Source organism: Anser brachyrhynchus (genome assembly GCF_964034855.1).
Source record: "Anser brachyrhynchus genome assembly, chromosome: 15".
In the NCBI taxonomy this organism is placed as follows: domain Eukaryota; kingdom Metazoa; phylum Chordata; class Aves; order Anseriformes; family Anatidae; genus Anser; species Anser brachyrhynchus.
Genome location: NC_137733.1, coordinates 8,154,947 through 8,169,457, shown reverse-complemented (window position 1 = coordinate 8,169,457; position 14,511 = coordinate 8,154,947). Strand labels below are relative to the sequence as shown.

Genomic DNA, 14,511 nt, shown 5'->3' with positions numbered 1-14,511 from the left:
CGCAGCGCGGGGAGCCGCCGCCGTGCCCTCGGTGAGCGCTGCCGGCCCCGCCCGCCGCTGCCTCGTCAGCGCTGCCAGCGTGGAGCCGCCCGGGCCCGGCGGAAGCGGCGAGCCGCGGGGCGTCCCCGGCCATGGACGCCTCTTTGGAGAAGGTATGCGGGGGGACGGGAGGGCCCTGAGGGGTGAGGGGGCCGCCGGGGTGAGGGGGCCGCGGACCGGCGCCGAGCGCGCAGGGCCCCGGGGCTCCCGGGCCGCCCCGCCGGGCCTGAGGCACGGGGTCGGCGCCTGGCTGAGGTGTGAGCACCGCTCCTCCTGCAGAGCCTGGTTTCTGGGGGTTCCTGGGGGCTCCCTGCCGGTTCCTGGGGGCTCCTGACGGTTTCGTTTCCTGGGCTGCAGCAGGGCAGTGGGGAGATAGCGCTGTTTGCTCTTTTCTGTTCAGCGCCCTGTACAAAGCAAATAGCAATTGTGTAATGATGTCAGTCACTGAGAAACTTGATTTTGCTGTTGTCACTGAGAATCAGTATCTGGAGGAGTTTTCTGGGACCTGTCACACTTTGGGCTCTCATTGCACCTGCGGTGTTTTGGGAGACCTGTCCTGAAAGCAAGGAGAGGCCGGCTGCACGGATGTGGCTTATCACCATTATTCGTATATGGCTTATCTCCGTTGTTGTATGCCTTTCAGGACAGTATGCATTTGCAGCAGCGTACACTCTGTGTGCTGTAGAGATGTTACTGCTTCCTTCCACTTTGCATCATTTCCTGTACTCAGCATGTTCGTTTTTTTGTAGTCTTTAGAATCAGCTAGATAAGTGTGAATGGGATGTGCTGCAGTAAAATGAATGAGAAGGAAATTCAGAAGGACTCTCTAACGTGGTTAGTAAGTAGACAGCAAAACAGCTGTATTAGAATCCAAATGAAGAATGCAATGTTAAGGAGTATTTGGTCGGCTTTAAATGCTTCAGTTCTTTACTAGCACTAACAGAAGTCATGGTGACTGCTCGTTCTTCTGAAAAGTTTTAATAAGTAAAACCTAACTGACTACTAGTTTGGAATATGGTCTTTACTGTGCTTGAATCCAGCAGACTTTAAAGAAGGCGCACTGATACAGGGCAACTTACTGCCCTATAGTGCTGACAGACTGCTTAAAAACTGTGTGCAACTAGGTCATCACAAGCAAAGAAAACACCCTGCAAGAATTAATGCTTAAATTTTGTAATGGAGTGGAAGTCTGTGTTTTGGTTATTTGAATTCTTGATGTCAGTAGTAGTCTGTCATGGCGAGGGCCCTATGAAAACTTGTGTATCTCATTTTCCACATACACAAATAGATGTGTGTAAAGAGTTAGCATTTGTTTTACTTCCTCTCTTATTTTTTCATCATGGCTCTTTTCGCCTTGGATGATAAAAGCTGTAGCACTCTGTGTCATGTCATAACCCAATTATTGTCTTCCATGCACTTAGTGCCCTCTTGAAGTAGCCATTAGCTAAGATAGCTGTGAATCAGTAAAATCCGCACTTTATTTGGTCTTGTGTGTGATATAAAAGAAGTGTTCTTCATGAATCAAATTGAAATTCATCCAAGCTGGGATATTTTTATCCTCCGAGAATGTGCATCCCCTTACCTTGTGCTTATTAAGCAGTATCATAATGCATCTGAGTGTCTTTTATTTGTACCATGTCTCCTTTTTTATGTTTTTATACATACAGCTTATTGGGATATCAGTGATAAGTGCTTTCTAATTTGTATAAAAGTTTGTAAAAACTTTGTATTTTTCATAATGAAGAAGGCCTTTTGTTGGAATCACCTAACTATAGGGTGACAGTGAATGACTACACTCATTAGTTGCATGCAAATGAAATGATTTAAGTGTGTGAGAAACTTCTTGAGAATTGAAAACATTGCATGGTAGGCTTGCGAGGAGAACTTGTAGAATCTGACATGCAGTTGTGCACACCAGCAATCTCATAGTTTAGTTTTGCAAGTGATCTTTGTTTTATCAGACATGGCTTTTTGTTTTTTAATTTATGAACACTGTGTGTCTTCAGTGGTATAATTAGGATGCTTTTTTTTTTCAGAAATTCAGAAATTTGGGGGTGAATTTCAGGTTTAATTTCTTCTGGAAGCCTGTGTTCAACTCGAGAAGTTTGGGCAGCAGATCTGTGATTTTTTTGCTCCGTTTATGTTGTCATATATGACCACTCTTGAAGGATTTTAACATTTTAAGTTTCAAGTTAGGTGACTGTCGCTGGTAAAATAGGGCAAATTCTTTCTTTGCATCTCCTTGCTGTCTCTGCAGCGCTGTTTTCCCTAAACATGAATAAACTGTTTGGGCTTCTCTCTCAGCCTGTGACTTTTTTTTCTTTTGTTCCTGCATTAATTACCACAATATCCTGGTAACTTCAGGGAGTGCTTGTGACAGCAGATGTGTGTGCCAGTCCTGCTGCATGACAAGGAAGTGATAAAGTTTAAAAGAGCAAATGCCTGTAAGCAGAAGCCTTGTGGTAACAGTAGCCTTCTGCATTCAAGGCTAATAGTCAGGAAAGTGCTGCTTTTTTATTTGTCATCTAAGGCATTTCTTAGCCTGCAGAATAAACACAGTATTATTTTGGCTTGAAGAATTCTGATCATTGTTTGAGATTAATTTATTGTTGAGAATGTTTTTTTTTTCTTGGCTGGTAAAACTTTTTTTCTAGGCAAATATAATAACGTAAGGGGGAAATAAAGCATACTTCTGGTGAAGTACTGTGCTACGCCTGTGAGTCTCTTTGCACGCAGAATAGTTTATGCAGACTGTTTGAAATCATCCCTTTCTGGCATTAGGAGTACAGCCAGCAGAAGTGCAAAGTAAAGATTGTAAAACGCTGATATGAAACAGCATTCTCACTTTGGAATTTGTAATTGGTGTTCGGTCTTCTCACAACCAGAGATGACCCCTTATCTTTCCCCCTGTTGCCAGGTGACCCTGAGGTGTGACATGCTGCCTGTATTTTACAGTTCAAAGTGCTTAAAGAATAATAGATCACTTACATTTTGTAATTACATTTTTACACTTACATTACTTGCAAAAGTAAACACAAATTGTGCCTCTCACAACATTAACCTTACTGAATTTAATTAGCGCATCTCAAAGGCAACAACCGGTAAGAATGAGATAGGCGAGTGAATGTCAGGGTTCTGGACGAACCGGAGGGGGCAGGAGGTGTCGGGATGCTGAATGAAGGACGAAGTGGTGGCTAGTGCCTCCTTGGAGCTTGAAAGGACATGGCATGTCTTGGAAGCCACCTGGTTAAAGGATCACCTAACCGTGGTCAGTCATCCCGTGGTACCCAGGGAAGGGCTGAGGGCAGAAACTAAGGCTAATATGAGCAGTTTCAGTTTCTGCATCTGCAAGTAATGTCCCGGTTTTTGGAGTTGTTTCCTTGTTTGCATTTTTCCCTAAGTGCCTTTTCAGCAAAGGAAAAGCATATTGAAAAGAAAATCTATAGTGGATGTTGATAGTGAGCCTGGATCCACTTGCTAATATTAGAGATGGGAGCTACTGCAGGTATGGGGAGGCTGACAAGTATCAGAGCTAACTGAGAGCTGGCTTGTGCTGCAGGAGACCTAATCCCCTGCTTCACTGGTTTCCTGCTGGACACAATCTAAAAGGAAGCAACCACACCACTCCCCTGTCCTTCAGTTCTGCAGGAAATGTAGGCCTAAGCAACCTCATAAATCATCTCAGGCTTAAACAGGGGAAAAAAGGTAAAAATAGTTAAAGTGTGTTTAATGCAAGTGAGCTCACAAGATAGAGAAGAATTTAGAGGCATGAACATTCCGTTGTGCTGGATGGAGGATAGAAGTGCCCACAGCTTTCCCACAAGTTCTGCTAGTACTTGGCAGAAAGAACTGCAGAGCTGAAAACAAGTTTATTGGGATAGTGCACGTGAAGGATGCAAACCCTGCAGGAGGTCAAACAAATTGGTCCAGAGGAACTCGACGATGAAGCCTGTTGGTGAAAGGAAGTGAGCTCAGTTGGAGTGTCAGTGCACCTTGCTTTAATGTTGTATTTGCGTTGTTTGTCCTGTGAAGGTTTTACTTCTCCTTCCAAGATGGGTTGTAAATATACTCGTATGGGGACTGTAGGCACTAAATGACTGGACAAGCAGCTTGTTTTGAAGGTAAATTTTTAACAGGCGTAATCAAGAAGCAAGGAAGAAGAAATCCAGCTTTGCTGGCCTAGCCACTCATAAACAAGCAAACAAATAAGTGCCCCTGAAACTTACTCTTTTTGTCAGGCCAGTAAATAGCTAGAAGTCCTACATAAACTAAAGCACTGAAACAAAATGTAAGTTTCTAAGCGCAGTGCGTTGAAGATCGACAAGCAGTGCAATGAAAGACATTCAGCCTTCTGAAAATACATTCACATGAAAGTGAATTACGCAACAAACATTTCAAAATGCTTTTGAGAGCTGAAACAGTCTGCAGTTTTGCTATGTGAAGATTCTCAGGTAGGAAGACAAAAGGCTCTTTCAGGTGCCTAAGGAGGAAGGCTCTGAATGAGTTTGATGGCCTGGCAGTGGTGACCATGCAAGCTAAGAGTAGAATTTCAGGTTGCATAGATGGGTATTTAAATTCAGGTTAACACCTTCCAAGTTCTGTCTCCCGTGTTTGCTTTTGTGGGTTGCTTTTATAGGATCTCGAAATTATGGCTCCACAGTTTGTTGGGAAGGGATGGGCAGTTTATGCAGCAGGGCCACCTCCGGTTGCCCCAGGCCAGTAACGTTTCTGGCCCACAAGTTTCTCTTATCTTCATGAGAAAGATAGGCTTTTGATGCACTTCCCTTACACATATATAAGTTCATCTTCTGCTGTTCTCCAGGTGTTATGGCTACTGGTTTTACAATTGTGTTTGTAGATCTTACTGTGTTGGAAAAGTCCCCATGGAAAGCCTCGTGCAGGCAGGATGCCTTTTACATCTGTGCAGCTGTTTTGCACCCCCCATCTCCTCCCCCAAAATGGATGTGGATGTGATGGTCAGAAGGTAGTATTGGAGAGCTTGTCTGCTAGTCTTACTTCAAGAACATGAAAAAAACCTCTGTTACTGCTGCTTGGGGTCTATCCACACATGACCTTATTTACAGACTGAACTGAACCAACGTACTACGTGATCATGGCATGTTATTGAAGTGTGTCCAGAATTTCCCTAACTGTCTTGCTGTTGCAACTTCACCACACCTGTTTTTCTTGCTGTTTAAATTCTGCAGATAGTCTGCTCCTTCCCACCTCTGTGCCCTCACTGATTTGAGCAGAGGAGGGAGCATGTATAAAATTCAGTGTGCAGCAACAAAAGGATTCTTTTGCATCCTGTAGTTCAAATGAGAAAATGAATTGCTGTGCATCCACTTAGCGGCTGGAAAAATGCAGAAGGGGTTCATCTTCCAATTAAATCCACATCAGAACTGGAGGACTTGCTGGATGTCGTAGCATTTTACGTTTCTTGGCGTAACTTCTTGTGACTTTATCTCACGACATAAAACTGTATTTTATGTCTTTGTTCTGCTAGCTTATTGACACAAGGGTTTCATGCATGGGTAATTGCCACTGAGACTCAGTGAGTCACAAGGTAAGCATATGCAGGCTTTAACAGCTGCTGTCGTTCCAGCAGGTGAATTAATTGTGTTAGTAACAACCAAAAGCAACACAGAGGCTTTTTTGTAATGGCTCTACATCTTGTGTCAGCATCTCCAACAGATCTGTTTGAATATTTGCATGTAACTCTACGCAAAGTTCAAGCAAATAACTGCCTTAGCATTGCTAGTGTTTTATGGCAACTTGTAGCAAAGTATGTGAGATTGAGTAGTCACATCAGTAAGTTATGTCTATTATTACTCCCTTAAAAATCAGTTGTGCTCCAGGGAGTCTCTAAGACCTTTTTCTAGAGTTTCTTTGATGTGATGCTACTCTGGACACTTCGAAAATGTATGGAAATATTGCCAATGATCATATTTAGGATTTTTGCCTAGCTCTGTATGTTGTATTCTGAGTACCAAATGCTTGCAGCACAGGTATTTTTTATCTCTGCGATGAGGTTACGAACTTTGCAAGTTTGTACTGCTGTCACACAGCATATGAAGCAGTCGTGGGCCTCACCTCCACTGGATGTTATAGAAGCCAGAAGTGTAAAAAACAAACAAACAAACAAACATCTATTGTTAGCTGCTGGGGGTTACTGTGGGAGAACTTTATGGAATACACTGTTCTTTATTCTGCCCCGAAGCATTAGTTACTGGCCAGTCCTAAAAGGACAGACTGCAGAGAGCTGTCAGCCTCGGTTTGAGCCAGTGTGACCATGCCTGGCTACTGATTCTTCCAGCCACCTACCACTTGCTATGATATGAGTTAAATCTCTAAATATTTTGGTAAAAATAGTCTTTGAACATATGGTAACTCTCATTTTTTTCCTCCTTGATCAGTCCTCCGGATGAAAGTAGTGTAAAATCCTCATATAAATTAATCCCACTTCCTTCTGCGGTTAAATTTGCTTTTGTCTGCCTCTGCGTGAGCAAACATATTGGCCTGTGTCGTACCACGCATGCGGCACAGTTACACGCTTTTCCATCAGGAAAGCATGTGCAGGCCTTGAGGCCTGCTGCTCAAATACTGTGCAGACAAGGAATTATGGCCCTGCACTATGGGTAGGGTAAGCTTAAATGTTAAACTTGGTTAAGATTTTTTTTTTTAAAGCAACAACCACCAATTCCACACACATACAAAGAAAAAGAAAAAAAAAACAACAACAACAAAACCACTGAAGCAGCAGTCAAAGTGGTTAACTGCTGGAGGCTTTGGAATGAGGACGAATCTCTTGAAAAACGGTTATTACTGAATTTGCAGACACTATGCTTACAGTGCGTTTGGGAGCAGAGAAGGGGAGAAGGGAGACTGATGAAAGGGTCACCTGAGTATCTTAGAGTATTTTGCTGTCAGATCTGATGAGTGGTATCAGTGGTTTTACCTTCTACCTTCATAATGGGCTACATTTAATACTCAAGTACTGTTTAATATCAACCACTGTAGGTAAACCAAGCCCTGAGATGATACCTTTCACATCCTCTGGAAGCTTCTGGATGTCCTCCGATCCTTAAACAGATAAATATTCCTGGTCAGATCTCTTGTGTCAGTGTAGCGAGGCTTCTTGGGTTCAACTTCTTAAAGAAACTTCTTCACAGTTAAAGCAGTTCTTTAGAAAATAATACTTGCTTTTCTTTGAACTTGTTACCTGGTTCATGGGAAATAGGTTCAACTTTTTTTTTTTTTTTAAAGTTCTTCCACCCCCACGGGCTCTTTAACAGGGATCTGTTGCTACCTGGTCTCAGGAGTGAATTCATGATTTTTAACCTGTTTTGTGCAGCTAGAGGCTGCAACTCAGTGACCTAAAACCTGCCTTGGTCACACTAGTCAGTTTTCAGCTTCCCAAACAGCTTCTTTTTCTAGAGGGTACCTTTCTTGTAAGAAATAATAGTGTTGGGTTTATCCATTGATCGTGGTCTGTTTATTTTGTTTTTCATGGCTTTTTCCTGTTACGGCAGAGGGGCTAGAGGATTTTTTTTAGTGAGAATCTTGGATCTATCAATAATAAAATCCACATCATAACTGTGTTCTGTTTTGGGTTAGTTATTTTAGGTTAATAATATGTTTTCATTTTTGTCTATTTTGGATTCAGGTTATACAGCACATTATTTTTAAATGAGTACACATGCGTGTCTGATGCATGAATTTGTATTGAGTGTGTTGTGGGGACAATAGTAAGATAAATGTTGTTCTGGTCTTTGATAGAAGTTATCTTTTATTTTCCTGACAGATGGTTGACCCTACTCTAGCAGAAATGGGAAAGAATCTGAATGAAGCAATGAAGATGCTAGAAGACAATCAAAGGTATGTACAAAGAATAACAACCATAAAACAATACCTATTTGTGCTCAGGGTATGATTATTTATGCCATTGTCAGTAAGTGGGATAGAACTCATTTTCCTGGTAGCTGAAGGTCGTCCTGTCCTTCTGAAGCTTATACCTAAACAAACTGCTGTTTCTCAAATAATAGGATTTTTAAAATATCCACACGTGTTTTTATGCATGTTCTGTAATATTCAGAGTAAGTCCAGCAAGTCCATTTTTTTCAGGGTTGTTAGATCTTTTCCTATTGCTGTGCAAGTAACTTTTAATATGTCTGTATGTGAGACTCTTCTTTAAGTTTAACATTTTCTGTTAAAGCATTAAAGAAACATTTTAGAATCTCTTTAATCCAGTCTTGGCTAAACTTTTGTTTTGGGCTCATCTGATTTATCAAACTTTTCAGTGAAATAAGTTGCGAACATATCAGCATGTATTTTTGCAAGACAGCTACATTGATGCTATAAAACACAAACTAAATACATAATTTGTTCTTGTGTCTTTAACACAGAAAAGCGGAGGAGGAAAATGAAAAGAAGTATGCACGGAAGGATATTCCTGGACCACTACAAGGCAGGTGGGCAACAACAGTTTTTGGATAATAATGTTCTATACTGTTTAGAATATGTAAAATACATGTAACACATAACACTTCTGTGTTAAGGCAAACAGGAGCATTTACCATAGTCTGGCATTGTAACAACTTCTGTGACTTTTTCCATATTCGTGCAGGGAAAAAAAAATTACTTGTCCTAGGTGACTGAAATTTTGAACTATTGGAAACAATTGGTGCATTGGTACATATCGTCATTAAGACATTATAATAAATATAGATATACCTGTGCTATAGAATCAAAATTAAAACACCAAGGCAATAAATTAATAACTGAGACTGACAAGGCAGAAAACCTTTTTTTTTTTTTTTTAATAAATATAAAAACTTAGAAATCCAGTTTAGCACAGCTGTCTAAAAAATGTATGGAGCTTTTGTGCATATGGCAGATAAAATCATTACATCTGAAAACTCAGACTTAAAATTTGTTGTAACCTCTGCTCTGGAAGAGGAAATTTTTTCTTCAGAAAACATTGCAAAATCTATTGAAGTCTTTTATGTACATAAATTAACCTTGTTTTGGAGTGGAGACACTGAATTAGCTTTTTCTAAGAATGAAAAGCATTTCCAAATGTCATTGTGTCCTAAATGGCCTCTTTGCTAGACAGTGGTGCTTAATTTGTTGTTTTTTTCTCATGTTTTTTTTTGTTTTCCCCTCACTGATAACCCAGTGGCCAGGACATGGTGAGCATACTTCAGTTAGTTCAGAACCTAATGCATGGTGAGGAGGAAGAGGAGTCTTCACAGGCCTACCGGTAAAGTCAATATGAATTGTTGGATGTGGCAGATACCTGATTTTGTTCTACTCTGATATTACAGAGCTTGCACTTTAAAATGCTTAAATGTATAAAGATACTGTGCAACCATGTGACTTTTTAAAGGCTACTTAATTACATTATATAGTGAACCAGAATAATGCATTAGGCTTGGCTTTCCTAAAATTATCAAGCTTTCATTGAGTTAGGGCTATTAGTAAATGGAGTTGTACAATGGAATTCTCTCTGATATGACAGCTCGTTTTGTTTTTTACTTTCTGAAAGTTGGTTCAAGTCTGAAAGTCTTACGTCTTTGAATGCCAACAAAAATATTTACTACCTCGTCCTGTGAAGTTTAAAAGAGGTTTCCGTTTTCCTGCAAAATGGAAATAATACTAACTTATCTGTCGAAGTTCAGTGATATTTGAAAAACAGTTTGGAGATGGGGAAGAAAAACAGGAAAAAAAAATCAACTAATGAAAGCTATGCTATAATAACGGTCTCCTGAGTTTTCTCAGCGTGAGGAAGGGAAGGTATATGTTTAACGCACATTAAAGTCACAATGCAGATAAGGTGCCTAGTTCCAACTCATGCTTGCTGATCACAGTAAACCTTCAGTTATCAGTAGGATTTACCTTGAATGGCTAAAAAGAAGCTGAGGTGTTACTGTAAGCAGCTAGGCCAAGTGAATGTGCAATGTCTACACTGGTATTTTAGTATAGTAACATACAACAGCAAGAGGGAGACTGGTATACAGTATTTCCCTCTGATAAATATTTAAAATTGCATGTCAACAAATTCTACTATTGTAGTGAAAACATGCAAACCTAAATTTACTGAAACGTTCGTGACTTGTATTTAGTTGGCAATTTCTCTGTTCTGGCTTGCAGACTTCAAAATGTTGGTGAACAGGGTCACATGGCTCTACTGGGGCATAGTTTGGCTGCTTATATATCAGTGCTGGACAGGGAAAGACTGAGAAAACTTACAACAAGGATCCTTTCTGACACTACCCTCTGGCTCTGCAGGCTTTTCAGGTGAGTTGCTGTAAATAACTTAAGTACAACTGGGCAGTAGTAATTGTTTAAAAATACGTGTGATATCAACAAAATAAACTGCTATCATGAAATTACAAGTATTCTTTGAAAGATCTTTAACACATCACATTTTTTTCTTTTTTTAAAGACATTGAATGGCAGAACTTGTTAGTAATATGGTTGCCATAAAAATCTTCTTATAGTGGCTATATGGTGGAGTTAAGGACCAAAGTGCAGTTCCAACATATAGCTGGTTGATCATTTAACTGATTTTTTTTTGAGATATATGTTGTGTTGCTGTGGTTTGAGGTGCTTCATATTTTTGAAAGTAGTATTCAGTTAATTTGTCCTTTGCTTTTCCTGGGTCTAGCTCACTTTTCTAGGTAGGAAGGGATTCACTGTTGAGAAATTCCTTTTCTCTTCCTGAAACAACAAAAAAACATTTTATCACTCTCACAATACTGCATCTTTCAGAAAATGTTGCCAGTGCTACTGAGAAGTGTTGGCTTTTTTTTTCTTGTGTGTAGTACAAGATTAAATGGTTAATATAGCTAAATATATAAAGTTAACACAAATTTAATTGTTTGAATTATAGATCGTAAAGGATTCTTCTTACATTGTTAGGCTTACCTCCATCAGGATTATTTTATAAATTCAATGATAATGTCTATCTGTCTGACTTAAATATGTTGAAACTTTGTGTGATGATGAAATATGGGAAGTTGCAGGTAACCCAGGTATTTTGCCAAATGTTTATGTATATATAGAGAGATGTGATTTTGTAATTAATGACAGAATGTGGTCCCCAAAGTTTTGTGACTCATAGGCAACAGCATTTAACAAATACCATGCTGTAAACTGCTTCATACCTCTTGACATTTTCTGTGGCTATGAGCAACACTAGAGGGATTTTCCTGTGCCCACGTTAGGTTACAGAAATGTTGCATAAAGGTGAAGTAAATGTTTACATGTGGGTCGTTTTGGAGTTCAACCCTGGAGTACTCAGCAGGATTTGTGCATCAGATAGTCTGTGACAATCTGTTTCAGTGCCTTTACATAAACTTGTGGATAAATGCTGTTCTTAAATGTCCCAAGACTACTGATCTACTTGTTGCACAAAAAATGCTAAAAGAAATATCTAGCATGCAAGTTGCTTTATAAATTGAGGTATCTGCTGTTTCTGCTGTTGCTGTTTTCTGTAGTTACGACAGTTAACAGATTGCACTCAGTGCAGAACATTTGCACCTTATCTATTCTTTGTTTATTTTGCTCCTATTTCTTGACTGTAAGTTTTAATGTACTGATTTGAGTTCAATGCTTAGAAGGGTTTCAAAAACAAAAAAGGAAGGGGAGGAGCAGGAACACCCTCCCACACTCACAAGCCCCAAAGAAATGTTCTTAATAAATCAGATTGAAGGCAAAAGAGCTGTAAAATCATTAAAATATTCCCAGGGAAGAAAAATATTTCATTTACGTAACCCATCTAAAACATCTGGAAAATTGCTTTGCAGTGTACTGAATAAATTGTGGTATTACTCTCAAACCTTGTAAATTACAAATGGCATCAGTAACTTTTGGCTATTATGAAATATTTATTTGTGACTTCATAATAAAGTTTGCCCATTTCTGCCCATTTACCCTATTTCATGTATCTTATTCCAGTTTTTACTAATATAACTTAAAGGATGTCATGTTGCATTCTCTTGAAGATCAGTAGTCTAGAATTTACATATAATAAACTCAGATAAACCCATTAATGTGTTTCTCCCCTACCCCAGCTCTTACCAAGCAAGGCTTTGAACTCTGTAAAGGAAATGTTTTAGGACCCCAGAAGTTCTTTTCTTCTTACTTTGTCTCTCAGTTTAAATCAATATATATAGTGGGCTTCTCTCATTATTCATCTCAGCCTGTTTCAACAAAGCTTCCTTCTGCTGAATTTTTCCTGTTAAGATAGTTTTTTGCTCTTTCTGTGTCCTCTTAAAACACTAACCAGTGAAGGAGCTCATTTTAGTCACTAAACTAGCTGTTGGTTTGGGTTTTGGTGGTTTTTTTTTGGTCATACTTACTCAGATTTTCTTACAGGTATGAAAATGGGTCAGCTTATTATCATGAAGATGATCGCGAAGGTCTCCTAAAAATCTGTCGACTTGTTATTCACACACGCTATGAAGATTATACAGTGGAAGGATTTAATGTGCTATATACTAAGCAGCCCGTTATATACATTAGTTCTGCAGCTAGAACAGGCTTGGGCCAAGCTCTCTGCAATCAGGTAAAGTGAATCAGTTGAGGCTTCAGCTGCAAGTAGAACCTGGCTGGCTTCATATTGCCTATTAGAAATTTACATTCAAAAAATATATTCAGACTTTTCCTGCAAGACACTGCTACTTTCTACTGACAGCACTCTTGTAAATCAGTTGGAACTAGTGAGAAATTTCCTTTAAAACTAATTGTCTGCCTGGAACTTACACTTTTAATAGTTCTTCCAAATTTTTCTCACTACTCCTGTGTTGACTGAATACATGTATTGTCAGGCAAGCTGGGCAGTCTCTCTCTGCAGCTTTCCTGTTCCTTCCACACATTTGCTTGTCATTGTCAAATCAGTGTTCCTCATAAGCAGATTCTTCTCAACCTCTTCTCTACTTTGCCTTTCTATGGGCATAATAGATTTTTATACCTTATAAAATTATTTATGTTTCTGAGACTTAGGATGATTTCTATGCCTGTTAAAAGACAGCATGAAAAGGGGTATTTTGAACAAGGAAGCTTGGGCCTCAAAAAAGTTCAGTTCTGATTTTAGGAAGAGCTTAACTTTGGTGATTTTGAGATATTTTTTTTCCCTCATGGTAAAAACAATAGCAATGTGACTGTACAGCAACACATTACAGGGGAGAGGGGAAGAGAATCTTAGGTGAAACCATACTTTGATGCCAATGCAATATCTTTAAGTTAGAAATACAGAAATACTATAAAGTGTGTTGGTATTGCTTTATTAACCGCGCTTTCCAAAGTTATAAAACATTGGCAAAGGAAATGAAGTCCATACTGTGAGTAACCTCAGTAGCTGTAGCGGACTGTATATTTAAATTAAAAACACTTGACTGGGAAAAAGTAGTTTCAGGTTGCATATTTGGTCTATGTTTTGCAGCAACAATACAGTGGGAGGGAGAGAAATTTTCTGAATATTTCCAGTGAAACGACCCACATGCTAACTCCTTGTTTATTTATTTAAAAAGACGGGGTGATTGTTTCTAGATCACTTTGCGCTTTTTGTAAGCCACTGGTCAGGGTGAAAAAGACCCAAATATACTGGATTTTGACTTCTTCCTTTCAACAAATGTTATCATTTTTGAAATGAATACGATTCAGGGAGAAGTGTGGTTCCATTTCAGAAAGTTTTGTTTGGAATAGAAAACAAATTACCCCAAAAAGCAGTGCTTTAACGAAATCCAATTTTTCTTAATTATGGTCAAAACCTGTTTTGCCAAGCATTTATTTGCATGAATGTTTTGAGACCATATGATTGAGACCATATGCAGATTTTCTTGTTGCATACGTAATGTTCAGTGATATTTTTAAACTTAACATACACTAAAATAAGGGTCAAATTCTTGGGACTTCTGTTTTCTCAAGTCTTTGGAGAGGACAAGTAGAGGTACTACTAAGATTAAAAATGTAGACAGCAGAGAAATAAAATTGTTAGCACAGAAGGAACTGGTCTGGGCCAAAATGACTTAGGTAGTAAGTGGTAAAAGTTCATTGCAATAAGTTGGTGTCTTTTGCAGGCAAAATGTTGCATGTAGTTATTGATTGAACCTTTTTAATACAAAAAAAAATTGCTGCTAATAATTCTAATAATTGGTATTTTTGGAGCCTTTTGCTTCTGAGTACAAACAAAAGATAAGGCACTACTGTTAACTTGTCCTTATCAGGTGATCACTGAATTTAAGTGATGCTGTTTTAGCTTAGACTTTGAGAAATAGCATATATTGCAGAGCACAAATTGGAACTGAGTAACTGGACAATCAGACATTAATTCAACTTCTGTCAAATAAAAGTATAAACACAAACTGGTTTGTAACTGTAGTTCTCTTAATTTGATGAACTTTCTGTTCAGAGTGATGAGCATGATCAACTAGATTTCAATTGCCTAGTGATCTTCCAGGTTAAAGA

The 14,511-nt window shown here is 39.1% G+C and overlaps 1 protein-coding gene across 3 annotated transcripts in view; it reads left to right on the top strand.

Moving 5' to 3' along the window:
- The window catches only part of PDXDC1 (pyridoxal dependent decarboxylase domain containing 1), a 31,092-nt gene that overhangs the window by 308 nt on the left and 16,273 nt on the right, over positions 1-14,511 (top strand). Inside the window, exons 1-6 of one of the 3 annotated variants that reach the window (XM_080557312.1) lie at positions 13-152; positions 7,844-7,917; positions 8,445-8,510; positions 9,218-9,301; positions 10,192-10,338; positions 12,421-12,610. In XM_080557312.1, coding sequence (XP_080413438.1) covers positions 132-152; positions 7,844-7,917; positions 8,445-8,510; positions 9,218-9,301; positions 10,192-10,338; positions 12,421-12,610 — 582 coding nt within the window. In that variant the 5' untranslated portion in view covers positions 13-131. Of the gene's footprint in view, positions 1-12; positions 153-666; positions 874-7,843; positions 7,918-8,444; positions 8,511-9,217; positions 9,302-10,191; positions 10,339-12,420; positions 12,611-14,511 lie in introns of those variants that run through there. The other 2 variants (XM_080557314.1, XM_080557313.1) reach the window with 2 other exon arrangements.